Source organism: Mustela nigripes, chromosome 17 (genome assembly GCF_022355385.1).
Source record: "Mustela nigripes isolate SB6536 chromosome 17, MUSNIG.SB6536, whole genome shotgun sequence".
NCBI lineage: Eukaryota > Metazoa > Chordata > Mammalia > Carnivora > Mustelidae > Mustela > Mustela nigripes.
The window spans coordinates 7,987,799-8,002,708 of NC_081573.1; the positions used below are offsets into that span (position 1 = coordinate 7,987,799).

A 14,910-nucleotide genomic window follows, 5' to 3' on the forward strand; every position below is an offset into this window, starting at 1 on the left:
TGCCAGGTCTGGGGGAGATAAAGCCAGAAATGGAGAGTAAGTCTTTAGGAATTTGTAGAGCGATTTGACATTTTCCACAACATCCAAGTCTGTGATTGGTGGGCTTTTTAATCATACTTTAAATTTTTATCAAAATGTATTCTACCAAAGTACTGATATGCAAGGAATTGAGGAATGACGGTCCTCCCACCGATTGTGTAAGAAGCACTGATTAGAGGCTCCTGGATTTCCTGAGGCTCAAGGAGTCCTTTGAGGGCTCTGGCGGGGGGCTATTTTGTTGCTACAGTGTGTGTGTGTCTAACGGCAGGGAAACCCTGCAAGATCAAAATTAAGCTGTTTAACCAAAGGTATAAACACCCAACATTTTGTCAACTTGATTGTTCAATTACACGTAAATAAAAGTTACTCCTTATAAGAGTACGAATTGGATGCTGTCGGGATTCCTGACCACATGGGGACTGCAGAGAAAAAGCTGAGGATGGAGGAGATGAATTTCTTAGGCATGGTTCATTTCAAAAGGAAAATTCTAGAAGCCATTTAAAATACGTGTTTGGCTGCCGGACAGGGAATGTATTTGAATGTTTCCTGTAATGTGGGCCCAGAGCTTTGAAAATCTTACAACAGACCTGCATGGGAAATGTCCCTGTGGGGAAAGTGTTGAGGGGATGGACTCTGACCCATCTTCTCTGCCCCCTTCCTCTCTCTCCCTTCTAGAACGGGGGCAACCTGTTGTGTGCAGTGGATGAATCCAACGATCACATGCTGTCCGTGTGGGACTGGGCCAAGGAGTCCAAGGTGGTGGATGGCAAGGTAGGGTGCCTGTGCACATCCCCTCTCCTTGGGGTACCTCTGTGGGACTGGCTGGAGCTCAGCAGTTAGGAGTCTGGAACCCAAGACACTCACATCTTAGTTTAAGCTTTACCATTTGGTGGCTGTGTGACTTCAGGCAAGAGGCTTGCCTCTCTGAGCCTTGATTGCCTCATCTGTAAAATGGGGATGATGGTAGCATCTTCCTAGTAGGGACTTGGCTTTGATGTTGAGATGCAGGGGTGCTGGACCAGGCCCAACAGAAAGGTCAGTATGAGGCAGCTACTGAATGTGGCCTTGCCATGTGCAAAACAATGACTTGCATCTTTCTGTGAGCCTGACTTCTAGATCAGTAATCTGAAGCATGGTAGAGGGGACAGCTCCTTGCTTCAAGGTCATGTGCCTGTTTTGGGCATGATGCAGGAGACCTAGATTCTGGATGGGCCCACAGTTTGGAGACAGAGACTTAGTGTTTGAGAGGCCGGGCTCTGGAGTCAGACCTATGTTAGTTGATTTTGGATTTGACGCTTCCCTGGCTGTATGGCCTAGGGCAGGGGACTTCCCCTCTTTGAGCCTCACGTTTTCATCGGTGATGGAGAGTGTTAATGAGCCTCCGCTCACAGGGTGCTATGAGGATTACCAGAGTTAATGGATGAGGTGCTTAGCATAGTACTTGATTCAGAGTTGGAGTGCTCCAGGGTCTGCTGTGACGTTGACAAAGATGGCTTTAATGCTTGGCTGGCTGGCTCTTCCTCCTGTACTTTAGTTTGCCTGTATAGTAAAGACACAGGCAGTCAAAGTATGCAGTGTACAACCTGCACAGCTGTATAGGGCAGCCCTATATGGGGTGGCCCTGGTGGTTTTGAGGTCCTCATTCAGAATCTTCCCCACTCCCCAAAGTGTTCCAACGAGGCCGTGCTGGTGGCCACCTTCCACCCCACAGACCCCACCCTGCTCATCACCTGCGGGAAATCCCACATCTACTTCTGGAGTCTGGAAGGGGGCAGCCTGAGCAAGCGGCAGGGCCTCTTTGAGGTGAGTGCCACGGAAGTGGGTACAGACTGGCCCTGAAGAAGGCAGGCAAAGACACCCAGACAGACAACAAAACAGAGGGACCCAGAGGGTTCCAGAGGATTCTAGAGGGTTCCAGATGCTGGAGATTATGGGAATGCCAAGGTGTTTCCTGCCAGGGCCTCAGTTTCCTAATCCAGACTGTTAGGGTAATCCTTCTTAATTCTCAGGTTGTGAGGCTTCAAAGGGCTGAAGAGTCTAGCAGCCCCTAGCAGATAGTAAGTGCTCAGTAAGCAGTGCTGTACTTGCCAAGAATATGGAAAAACACCGAGGTCAGAGGCTGACTGGCCAGAAGAGATGTGCACCCAGACAGACAGACACTGAGCAGAAGTGGAGGGCATGGGAGAGAAGATGCAGGAGGCCCTGAGAACACCGGGTATAGATGAAACAGATACTGAGGAAAGGGTGGGGCAGGGCAAGGCAGAGAGAAGGACAAAGAGATAGAGGGTGGAGAAGGAGAGGGGAAGAGAGGGGGCAGAGCAGGGGAGCCAGGCATGGAGAGGGGAAAGCTGGGGACAGAAAGGGGGAGACCCAGGACAAAGAGGAGGAGACCCAGGGATAGGGAGAGGGAGATCCAGGAACAGAGGACAAGGGAGAGCCAAGGATGTAGAGGGAGAGTCAGGGGCAGAGAGAGGACAGGAAAAAAGTCAGAAAGGAGACAGGAAGTGGGTCCGGGAGTGGGCAAGGGAGACAGCGGGGTCAAAAGCTCTTGGCCACAGAGTGCCATGGAGGCAGGTTGGAGATGATTGGAGATGGGATGCTCCGCACTGGGCTTCACACCCAAAAGCATGGAAGGGATCCCCTGGACCATGGTCCTGGATGGGGGGTGAGCTCTGGGAGGCTCTCTGCTTCCGCAGCCATCTGACACCTTCCCGTTCTCCTCCACCCTAGAAACACGAGAAACCGAAGTATGTGCTGTGTGTGACCTTTTTGGAGGGCGGCGACGTGGTCACCGGGGACTCTGGGGGGAACCTCTATGTCTGGGGCAAAGGTCGGTGTCACCCCATGTGTTTTGTCCTCCACCCAGTCCTCCCCAACCCCCTTTGGCTGAACCTTCCTCTGCCCCAGCTTGTGTGGCATGTCTGATAAAATAGGCTGCATCCTTACTTGTCTAATTCCCAGTCCACCCCCCATCAAGGCTCAGCTCCATATCCGCCTCTCCATGAAATCTCTTATTCCCCTCCCTTGTCTCCTACAAATTCCATGGGTGTGATCAAGTGTGAATGATAAACAAATGAGCTGGTTAACCCTTGTGTGGGTGGATGGATGGGTGGGTGGGTGGGTGGATGGTTTGTCCCAGAGCAGTAAATGAAGAATAAGGGAATGAGGGAAGGGGTTGTCCTACTCGGTGAGTGGAAGGTTGAGGGAGTGAGTGCACTGTCCTCTTTGGTGGTGAATGGTTAAGTGAACGAACAAGTACGTGAAGGAATGGTTGTCCCAACCGAGCGCTGTCCCAGCAAAGGCTCATGGGGTGAATAAAAGCTAGTGCCGGCAGACGGATGGTGTGAAACAGTCAGTGAGTTTTTTGGCCTGGGTACATTTGCGTTCATGTACGTGAGGCTCCTTATTCCTAAATCTATCGTCTCCTAAATATATCTTCCCCTGCACTAAATGTTCGCATTTCACAGATGAAAAACCATAGGCTCGGAGAAGGGCAATGACCCAGCAAGTGGCCAAGCCGGGCACCCCGCCCCACCACACATGGGTATATGGGAGACCGGCCCGAGTCAGGTGTTGCTTTGTGACGGCGACTCAGTTGCCTGATCTGTAGTATGGGTATAATAGCATTGCCTCCAGCACCACATTTTTTGGAACATCCCTTGAGCTTAGACAGCTGAGAATAAGCTCGGAATCACCGGGGTATGTCTTTCTCAGCCGGCCGTGAGTTTTCTGAGGGCAGAGACTGTGGGTGATTCATTTCCATATCCATGAAGCTGGGCCCAAACCCACCGCTGGGGCCATCCCCTGGGCTGCAGGGTGGGTGGAAAGAAAAGTGGACAAGATGATGTATGTGCACGTGGTTCCGCATCTGGGTTGAGGGATTTGGGCTGAGGAGGACTGTTCCTCTGAGTCCCTGTCCCAGCTTCCTCTCTGATCCTTGGCCTGTAGTCTTGCCTCCTGGAATTTCGTTTGTTCTCAACCAAGTGTAAATCTGACCCCGTTCTTCTCCTGCCAGACTCTTCCATTGCTCCTTAGTTCCCTCAGGACAACGTCCAGGTTGCTCACTGAGGCCTCCATGACCTGCATGGTCTGGCCCTGCCTTTCCTGGCCCCTTCCATGTTACATGGAGTCACACCAGATTTCTTTATGAAGACTTTATTTACAAGAGAATGAGAGCATGCAGGCCTGTGCACAAGCTGGGTGGGGTGGGGTGGGGTGGGGAGAGGAAGGGGGAAAGAATCCCAAGCAGATACCTCGCTGAGTGCAGAGCCCAAGGTGGGGCTAGGGCTCCGTCTCACAATGCTGAGATCATGACCTGAGCTGAAACCAAGAAGTCAGACATTCCGCTGTGCTACCAGGCAAGCACCCAAGACCAGATTTCTCATAGTTCCCTAAATAGTGCATGCTCTCTCTCCCTGTCTTCCCTTTGCACACCTTGTTCCTTCTGTCTGCAGCACTTCTCCACACTCTGTTGTCCTCCTCACCCTTCAGATCCTTGCTAAGCCATCTTCTCCTCCAGGGAGCTCTCCCTGACCTACCAGATGGGGTATCCTCTCTGGGAATCCCACAGTTTCCTTGGTTTCCCCATCCTAGCCCCAACCACCTTGGGTTGCCACTGACTGGTAGTAGGTCTGTCTCTGAAATGGAACTGTGAGCCCTGTGACAGCAAGATCTGAAGTTGTCTTGGTCACAACTGTGTCCCCAGTATCTCCCAGCATGAAACTGGGCCCAAACCAAGTTCAAGAGAAATAATTGTTGATTGAGTGGGTTAGTGGATGAATGAATGGATGGTCAAATGGACAGCTGAGTGAACAGATGGGTGAGTGGGTAGATGGATGAGAAAACAGATGGCAAATGGGCAGATTTTGAATAGAAAGATGGATTTACAGGTGGATGGTAGTTGGGTAAAAGAAGTGAATGGATGGATGAGAGGTGGTCATGGGTGGGTGGGTCAGTAGACAGGTGGATGGATGGATGGAATGGATGGATGGATGGGGAGGTGAATAGATGGGGGGATGACAGTGAATGGATGGATGGGGGGTGAATGGATTAAGGGGTGGATGGATGGATGGGGGGGTGAATGGATGAGTGGGTGGATGGATGGATGGACGAAGGGGTGGATGGGATGGATGGATGAAGGGTGTATGGATGGATATGGGGGTAGATAAATGGATGGGTGAGTGGGTGGATGGATGGACGAAGGAGTAGATGGTTGGATGGGTGGGTGAGGGGGTAACTAGATCCAAAGTGGATAGGTGGATGGGTGGATGTTAGTTCAGATGGCTTAATGGATAGATAAGAAGGTACTGGAATAGATAAGTACTGGGTAACTGAATGGCTAAATGTAGGATTGAGCATTCCAGGTGCATTTGGGGATCTGTACAGGCGCAGCCTCCCCATGCTGATCCCAGCCCCTGGCCACCCCTCCTCACCCTCACAGGTGGGAATCGCATCACACAGGCAGTGCTGGGTGCCCACGATGGCGGTGTGTTTGGCCTCTGCGCCCTGCGGGACGGGACGCTGGTGTCCGGAGGGGGCCGTGATCGTCGGGTGGTCCTCTGGGGTTCTGACTACAACAAGCTGCAGGAGGTGGAGGTGAGGACGGGGAGAGGTTCCTGTGAAGATGAGGGGACCTCCTCCCATCCCGTCAGGGCTTTGAATAGACCCGCCTCTCCCCAGCTGGTCTCCCCCCACCCCCGCTCTGTATGAGTCCTACCCTCATCTTCCCCTACCCTCCACCCTCAGGTCCCGGAGGACTTCGGCCCAGTGCGCACCGTGGCGGAGGGCCGGGGGGACACGCTGTATGTGGGCACCACCCGCAACTCCATCCTCCAGGGCTCTGTCCACACCGGCTTCTCACTGCTCGTCCAGGTGAGTGCCTCTCCCGAGTCTGCCCTCCCCACATCCCTCCATCTCTCTTCCCACCATCCTTTCTCACCGCATCCCTGCCCCATCCCTTTTCCTCTGGCCCGGCAAACCCCACTCACCTTCCCTTTATGTGCACCCTCCCCATAAACCCACCCCTGTCCCAGGACCCCCACCCCAGAACTCCCCATGGCAGAGCAGAGGGGCCCCAGGAACCCCACTGCAGCCGTGCTGACCTCTGCCCCTCTGATCAGGGGTGGTATCCATTTCTGTCAGTAAGTGCCTAGGCACGTGGTCCCATGGGCCACACGCATCTTGGGCCACACACCTCCCAGGTCCCAGTCCCTGGATCTGGGAAGGGCCCCTGGAGGCTGCCTGTATTCCTTCTTGCACCTTAAGTGCCCTCTCCTCCCTCCTGGTGTGCCCAAACCCTACCCTGTACCCAGTGACCACCCCACCCCTACCCCACCCCTGCCCCACCCCCCACCAAGGGGCCTCATAGTATATTAGGCTGGTTTGGAACAGAAATTCTGGGGCGTGACTGCCTAGGATCGAATCCCCTCCCTGTCCCTCACTCACCATGTAATATGAGATGGTGAGGAGCGTCTGTGTCTGTGGGCAGCAGGACAGTAACAGAACCCGTCTTCGTCGGGGTATGTAAGCACTCCATGAGTCTGTTCCCATCCAGCATTTAGGATGACACCCAGCGCAGAAGTCTTGGCCAGATGGTGGTTCTGCTTTCTCCACTCCTTCCATGCCTTTTCCCTGTCACAGGCCAGCTGAGGTCCATGCTCCTGCTTCTAGATCTCTCTCTGTCTCTGGCTTCCGTGGCACATGGAGGCAAACAAGGGTTAGAGGGGTTTTCTAGACGTCCCAAGGCCAGAAGGGACCTTAGAGACCCCTAAAAATGTATCAGTATTACATATTGTTGATTACATAATTAATAGGTTAATGTATTATTTGAACTTTATTATTCACATTAGTCATTATACTAATGTCAACAATTACATTATCACTGTTCAATGTTATTCCGTAGTATAGTAATAGCGCATGATAATCATAGTCACTTCCACTTCCTGAGCGCTCTGCACTAGCCTCAGACACTGTCTGTCCTTCCATGATTCAAGTGAGCACAGCAAGTGAGCACAGCAGTGTCTTGAGACACATGTGGTGATTAGTCCCATTTTACATAAGGATCCAGGGAGAAGTCACCTGACCCATCAGTCACAGGGAGCTGAGGTCAGACTCCCCAGGCCGAGTACCTTCCACGGAGCCCCACAGCCTTCTGGATGCCACCTGACTCCTGGGGTCCAGCTCCTTCTTGGCATGGCTCTCCCCCGCCCTCCTACAAACAGGAGAACAGAGGCCTGGGGAGATGTAGTGTTTGCCTGGAACCACACACCAGGGCCAGGGGCTGCTGGCCCACAGCCTGCTCCAGACGCACGGAGAAAAGGATCTTCCCTGGGTCCCCTGTAGCCCCAGTGTGTTGCTGGGGCTAGTCTAGCACAATTTTGTTTTTAAGATTTTATTTATTTATTTTGAGAAAGAGAGCATGAATGGGGTGGGGTGGGGGGTGCCAGAGCAGAGGGAGAGGGACAAGCAGGCTCCCCGCTGAGCAGCGAGCCCAAGGACATGGGGCTGGATCCCAGGACCCCGAGATCATGCTCTGAGCCTGGAGCCCTAAGCGGAAGGCAGATGCTCAACCGGCTGGGCTCCCAGGTGCCTCTAGTCCACCACGTCTTCTTTTTTTTTTTTTAAGATTTTATTTATTTATTTGACAGACAGAAATCACAAGTAGGGAGAGAGGCAGGCAGAGAGAGGGGGGGAAGCAGGCTCCCACTGAGCAGAGAGCCTGATGCAGAGCTTGATCCCAGGACCCTGAGACCATGACCTGAGCTGAAGGCAGAGACCTTAACCCATTGAGCCACCCAGGCGCCCTCCACCACTTCTTTCTGGCACCAGGTCTTAGGGAAAGGGCCTAGATTGGCCGTCTCCACACTGCTGTCTCCCCTCTCCACCAGGGCCACGTCGAAGAGCTGTGGGGCCTGGCCACGCACCCCAGCCGGGCACAGTTTGTGACATGCGGGCAGGATAAGCTGGTGCATCTGTGGAGTGTGGAGTCCCACCAGCCCCTGTGGAGTCGGGTCATTGAGGTAAGGGGAGGGGGGGACCCGGCACCCTGTTCTAACAGAACTGCCTGTCTCAAGGTGTCTGGGCTCCATGTAACGAGTGGAAACCACTTCAAGTCTTTTTAAGCAGACTGAGATTTGTAACGTTTTATTTATTTGAGAGAGAGCACATGTGTGCCAGAGTGGGGGGAGGGGCAGAGGAACAAGCAGACTCCCTGCAGAGCACAGAGCTGGACATGGGGCTCGATCTCAGGACCCTGAGATCATGACCTGAGCTGAAGTCCAATGCTTAACCCACTGAGCCCCCTGGGTGCCCCAAAGCCAAAGGGATTTAATGCAGGGACATGGGTGCTTACAGACTTGCTCAGAAGGGCCGGAGGAACGGGTTCTCTCCCAGAAGGAGGCCCAGAACCCACCCCTCCCTCTGCCACAGTCAGGAGCACCAGGTTCAAGAAAGTGCCCTCGTCCTCCCCTGGGAACTGGGAAGCTGGGGTCATTGCGTGGGCTTGCCAATGAACTGTAAAACGTCAACAGAACGAAGACTTCGGTGCCTAGTGGCCCCTGTATTGGGAAGTACAGATCATGAACATCTCCGTCACTTTGGAGGCTTCTGTTGGACTGGCTTGGCCTCTGAGCAACCCAGCACTGGCCCTTATTTGCACTGTGTACTTGATACTCCACGCTCTTGCCTTTCAAGGCTGGCGACTTCTGACGAGGGTAGCAAATGGCATTGCTTTCACAGCCCAAATGATGAATGGAAAAGTGGGGTGTCTGCCTTCGGTCTTCCGGACCCCACAAGAGTGCAACAGATCATCTGACCCAAATCACAGTGGGGACCCTCGCTGCAAAGGATTCTGGGCAGTATAATTTTTAAGCTCCCCTGCCTGTCCCCCTGGGACACGAGAACATCAGTCCATCATATCACCCACACCACTCTTTGAGGCTTTGCTCCAGGAATGCCAGGTTACCTCTGATCTTAGAACACTTGATGGCCTTTGAACTCCTCTGAGTTCAGGCACGGTGTGCTCTGGAAATTGTTAGGGCCAGGTATCATCATCATCCTTATTCCGGCGTCGAACTGCCCGAGAGTTGCTAGAAACACAGAACCCTTCACCCCCTCTGCAGAGCGTCTGATTCAGGAGTTCTATATTTGGGACCCGAAATCTGCAAGTTGGTAACGAGCTCCCTTAGATTCTTCTGATATGGGCAGCCTGTCAACCACGACCAGAGGTGCTGGCTTTGCACGGTGCCCACTTCGTCCTTTTAACTTCTCACAACTTCCTCAAAGCAGTGGGGATGACAGATCCCCGCTTGGAAGGAGGCACGGAAAGGTTAAAAAAATCACTTTCCCATCATCGCCATGTAATTACAGTCAGAACCAGCCTTTGTGGAGTCCTTCCTGTAGGCCATCTGGCTTACCGGCTTACTGTTCTGAGGACTTCACATCTTGCCTATAACAACACTGCGAAGGATTGATGTTCTCCCTTTGCCAGATGAGGCAGGCCAGGCTCGGACAGGAAAGGTTTTTGATGTCACCTAACTAGGGAGCGTCAGAGCCGTCATGTGAACCCACGTCTGATTCCAGGGTGCTCCATCACCCTGGGAACCAACCAAATGCCCCCAACATTCCAATAATAGAAATACTAAAAAAAAAAAAAAAAAGAAAGAAAGAAAAAAAAATACTCATTACTGGGATTTTCACAAAGATGTGGAGAAATTGGCTCTTGGACCTGCCTGGTGAGAATTTTATGGAAAGTAAAGTTGGCATTTTCTGTCAGAGGTCGTAAAATCTAGACACCCTGAGTCCCAACAAACTTACCTCTACAAAGTTACCTAGGGGAGTCACAGTTTAGTAAAGCTGGGGGCATTTAGCCTAGGAGTATGAAAGGCACCAGTCAGCAGTGACAGCAGGGATGTTTTCTGTTTGAGCTGAAATGGTACAGGAAGGGAGAGTGGTTTGGGAACGTCTGTGGCTGCAGAGGAAGGTGACAGCCCTTGGCTCTGGGGTCGGGGAATGATGGCCAGATAGACTGTGGAGACCCCAGTTCTCAGTTCTGCTTCCTCTTTCCCCTCAGGACCCTGCCCGCTCTGCTGGCTTCCACCCCAGTGGCTCTGTCCTGGCCGTGGGCACGGTGACTGGCAGGTAAAGCTGAGTTGAGCATTTGGGGAGAGCTTCTCTGCTACCCGTGAGAACTGTCCCTTGACACCCATCCCCCTATTCTATGTCCCTAGAGCCCACAGAATCTGTAATTAAGACTGTTCCCCAGACTGTTCTGACATTTGTCTGGAGTCAGCCTCTCCCCCAAATCTTTTCTGGGGTCCCTCAGGCCCCACACAATGCAGCCCCCCCCCCATATACACACACACCAGATCAGCTCATACCCCCTCCCCCAACCATGCCTTCTCCTTAAAGATGGCTGCTCCTGGACACGGAGACCCATGACCTGGTGGCTATCCACACGGATGGCAATGAACAGATCTCAGTGGTCAGCTTCTCTCCAGGTAAGCGGCGGGGCCCAGGGATCTTGGAGAAGCCAGGCCTGGGAACTGAGGCTCAGTCACTAGCAGGGGGAAGGCGTGGCGGCTGTGTGGCAAGGCCAAGTCTAGGGCTATAGTGGGGATGGAGCTTGGGACAGCTAAGGAGTCTGGAAAAGCGGGGGACTGAGTCAGAGAAGGGGGTAGAGCCTGGGTGCCTCCTCATAGCCCCCCCTCCCCCTCCCCCAGACGGGGCGTACCTGACCGTGGGCTCCCACGACAACTTGGTGTACGTGTACACGGTGGACCAGGGCGGCCGCAAGGTCAGCCGCCTGGGCAAGTGCTCGGTGAGTGGGCAGTGGCCCCCAGCCTGCGCCGCCACCCCGTCCAGGGGCTGCAGAATTAACCAGTTTTCTCCTTCAAGGAAGCACAGCTTCAACGCTACTGACTCTGCCCTGATCACTTCAAGGAGTCTTAGCCCCGCCCACACGTTGCCCCCACCCCCATCCCGTGTTATAAGCCCCCCTCTCTGTGTCTAGCCTTGCCCACCTGTTCTAAACTCCCCTTGTGTTCTAAGCCCTTTCTGTCTGGCCCCGCCCACCACAGTCTGGCCCCACCCCCCGGGAGTCTGGCCCCGCCCCCACGCTCCAAAGACTGTGTTTCCTTCCTTCGGCCCCTTTGTGTTCTCACCCTAACTCTGTATTTTGCCTTCCACCTCTCCTGGTCCAACCCCAACTCTTCGGGCTCTAACTCCACCCCTTCCCTCCCCCTCCACCCACAGGGCCATTCCAGTTTTATCACCCACCTGGACTGGGCCCAGGACAGCAGCTGCTTTGTCACCAACTCGGGGGACTACGAGATACTGTACTGTGAGTGCTTTGAAAGCCAAAGGCCACCCTCCTTCAGCTTCCTTATTTCCGTGTGAGATTTCCGTAGACTTCCCTGACTTCCGGGAAGGGGCGCAGGGCTTTCTGGCCTCTCTCCTCTATTCAGGGGCTGTTTTAATTGATCGGGTCTCCTGGCTTTGGATTTGCTCCCCTTTCTGGTTCGATGGGTGGGGTACAGGTTTCTGAGCAGATCCCCTGCTGAGGCCTGGGACTGTCACCACTGAAATTCTAGTGACTTTAGTCAAGTCTGGAGAGGTGGAATGAGCCCTAGGACCTTACCCTCCTGTCTTGGACTTCCATGGCCCTGGACTGTAAAATGCATGGGATAAGTCAGTAGTTATTTGTGCTCTGAGTACACACACCACCACCACCCCCGTTTTCTGCCCCAGGGGACCCAGCTACCTGTAAGCAGATCACTAGTGCAGATGCTGTGAGGAACGTGGAATGGGCCACAGCCACTTGTGTCCTGGGATTTGGGGTGTTCGGTAAGTTCTGGAATGGGGGAGGTTCCACTCAGGGTAGGAGTTCCAAGAAACATCCTCGACTGGTGATCTTTGTAGTCGCTTACTGGTTATCCCCAGGCCCAGCGTGGGCCCTGCCGTCCTGAGCCTCACAGGCTAGTGGAGGAGGCAGACCTGTCTGTCCCCAGATAGCCCAGAGTCAGCTGGGTTGGGACTGGGCTGCCACCTGACCCCAGCCTGGGAGGGAATCAAGGAGGGCTTCCTGGAAGAAGGGCTATAGAAGCTGGACCTGGAGGATGAGGAGGCAGTGAGGAAGGAAAGCAGTCCTGAGGCATAGGGAGTCATAGCATGTCTCCCACAAAAGCAGGGAGGTGGCAGAGAACTTGGCATTTAGAGAAGTCCAAGAAGGCAGGAGGGCTAAATCATTGTGGGGTTCAAGGGGAGCCCTAGGGAGGAGGAGGCTGGAGCAGCATTGGGCAGAACCTGGGGGTCATGCTAAGAAACCTGGGCTTTCTGGGGAGCCTGGCTGGCTCAGTCAGAAGAGCTTGTGGCTCTTGATCTCGGGGTCAGGAGTTTGAGCCCCGCCTGGGGTGTAGCAAAGACTTACATAAATTAAACTTAAAAATTTTTTAAAAAGAGGCAGCAGTGGCCTGGGCTTTCTCCCAAGGCCACCAGGGAGCCACAGGAGGATTTTTGAGCAGTGGAAGTCCAGGGTCAATTACACATTTGAAAAAGATCATTGTAGTTCTCATCCCTGGCCAGAGACAGGCTAGGTGGGAGGAAGGAGGGAAGCTGGGACCTGCTCACCCCCACCCACCCCTCTTCTCGCCCACAGGGATCTGGTCCGAGGGAGCAGATGGTACTGACATCAACGCCGTGGCCCGCTCCCATGACGGGAAGTTGCTGGCTTCAGCTGATGACTTTGGCAAAGTCCACCTGTTCAGTTATCCCTGCTGTCAGCCCCGAGTGAGTCCCCACCCCAGGGGGCTGGCCAGGTGGGGATGACAGGCAACAGGTGGTGGTGAGAGTGAGGCAACACGCTGCAGGCCTGTTTCCCCATCTGTACAAGGAGCGCAATGACTTGATCCTAAGGGATCAAGTCGACCTCAGAGTCGATAACTTTCGGTCTCTAGCGCTAACGCTCTTCTCGAAGTATCTGCAATTTGAAGCTCCTTGGTTCTCTGATCCTTATTCACAGCAGAAATAGTCACTGAGTCCCTACTGTGTGCCTGGCACAGGGGCTCCAGCCAAGAAAATGACATCACCTTTCACATCTTTCTCTCCCTCTCCCAGGCCCTCAGCCACAAATACGGCGGACACAGCAGCCATGTGACAAACGTGGCCTTCTTGTGGGATGACAGCGTGGCCCTGACCACGGGGGGCAAGGACACCAGTGTGCTGCAGTGGCGGGTGGTCTGAAGTGGGGAAGGAGAGTCCCAGGGACGTGGGGCCAGGGGAGAGTCAGGGGACAGGGCGGGAGTTCTATTTTCGGGAGATGTCTATTGCCGAGTAGAGTAATATATACCCAGAGTACGTCTATAGCAGGGGGGTTCCGGGGGCGGGGAGGGGGGTGGACAGACAGAAGTCTCTATTTATCGGGGTGGGTAGAGGGGCCACATTGCTTTGGGGGAGGTGTTTGAGTTGGAGTGGTTTTTTTTTTAAGTTCATTCTTTTATATCATCCAGAAATAAAGACACATGCACTGACGCAGGGGGTCAGGGTCTGTGTGTGTCCGTAGAGTCGGTGGCTTTAAACGAGTGCGTGGGGGCGGGCGGAAGGTGTGTTGATGACCGTGTTTGCAGTGAGGGACCATGACTTGGGTCTCAGTGGGCCCCATCGCCAACTGAGAAAGGCAGGTGTGCCTCCCGGCCTCAGGGCCATCGAAGCAAAGATTCGTGGGCAGTCAGGATATTCCCTCCCTACGTTCTCTGGCCTTTCGCGACCCAGAATTTTTCTCTGGGACCAGCATCCTCTGTGCCATAGAAACAAGGCTCTGAGGCTCCTTAATTTCCAGCCTCGGGCCTCACATCTCCGGGGGGAAAAGTTGTGATTGGCTCATCAGCGGATCAATCAGCTTGGCCTGGCTGCTTGGGCTACTGTGATTGGCTCCCGTTGGGTGGCGATCAGCCGGGGACCCGGCGTCGAGGCCGGGGACTGGGGATTGTGTGAGGACATGGCAGCCTCCACCTGAACCACAATTTGAAGCAGGCACGGGGACTTTTCAGAGAAGTGGGCCGGTGACACAGTAAATGGCTGGGAGATGGGGTATGAAGACCCTGGGTTGCAAGAGCCAGAAACCCAAATCTATCTAGTATAAGTAGTAATAAGAAGAAGTTGCCGGTCATGAAACTGGGTGATCCAGGAGGGGCCCAGCTGCATTGGGGGGGACACACATTTTTAGCTTTTTATCAATCTTTAATGTAATATTCAGGGAAGTACACTGGTCAACAACATACAGTCTCCTGGATTCCCAGGCTCATCCAGCCCTATAGCCAGTTCCCAGGCAGATGGCCAGAGCCCCTAGCCCCCCAGCAGCCCTCTCCCAAACATTCTCCCCCCAACAACCCCCCACCCCAACTTCTCACACCAGAGAATAGTAAATCAGAGGTCGGCAAACTGAATACTTTAGACTGTGAGCCACCCTGTCTCTGTCCCAACTAACTCGGACACTGTCCTATGAAAGTGACCACAGACAGTGCATACAGGACCAAGCCAGATTACGTTCCGTAAACCTATTGATGGGTACTGATGTCTGAGTTTCTCGTTTTCACCTGCTACAAAATACCATTGTTTTGATTTTTTCTAGACGTTAAAAAATATACAAGCCATCTTAGCACATGAGCCTTTCAAAGACAGACAAGGGGGGTGATTTATTAGAAGGAATTCGCTCGTTCTTATGGAGGCTTATGGAGGCTGATAAGACCCAAGGTCTCTAAGGTGAGTGGGCAGACTGGAGACCCAAGAAGAGCTGATGTGTTGGTTCAAGTCCAAAGGCAGGGAAAAGCCAGTGTCCTAGTTGGAAGGCAGGCAGGAAGGAGGGTGTCTCTGTTACTC

The 14,910-nt window shown here is 53.5% G+C and overlaps 1 protein-coding gene across 4 annotated transcripts in view; it reads left to right on the forward strand.

Annotated features, from left to right (window-relative positions):
• EML2 (EMAP like 2) overlaps positions 1 to 13,563 on the forward strand; it is a 24,288-nt gene extending 10,725 nt beyond the window's left edge. For 3 of the 4 annotated variants that reach the window (XM_059383693.1, XM_059383694.1, XM_059383696.1), the window contains 13 exons: positions 715 to 810; positions 1,708 to 1,842; positions 2,770 to 2,869; positions 5,480 to 5,634; positions 5,785 to 5,910; positions 7,926 to 8,057; positions 10,109 to 10,176; positions 10,447 to 10,535; positions 10,758 to 10,855; positions 11,290 to 11,377; positions 11,785 to 11,880; positions 12,692 to 12,822; positions 13,150 to 13,563. In XM_059383693.1, coding sequence (XP_059239676.1) covers positions 715 to 810; positions 1,708 to 1,842; positions 2,770 to 2,869; positions 5,480 to 5,634; positions 5,785 to 5,910; positions 7,926 to 8,057; positions 10,109 to 10,176; positions 10,447 to 10,535; positions 10,758 to 10,855; positions 11,290 to 11,377; positions 11,785 to 11,880; positions 12,692 to 12,822; positions 13,150 to 13,275 — 1,440 coding nt within the window. In that variant the 3' untranslated portion in view covers positions 13,276 to 13,563. Of the gene's footprint in view, positions 1 to 714; positions 811 to 1,707; positions 1,843 to 2,769; positions 2,870 to 5,479; positions 5,635 to 5,784; positions 5,911 to 7,925; positions 8,058 to 10,108; positions 10,177 to 10,446; positions 10,536 to 10,757; positions 10,856 to 11,289; positions 11,378 to 11,784; positions 11,881 to 12,691; positions 12,823 to 13,149 lie in introns of those variants that run through there. The other variant, XR_009400976.1, reaches the window with a different exon arrangement.
• The last annotated feature ends 1,347 nt before the right edge of the window (positions 13,564 to 14,910 follow it).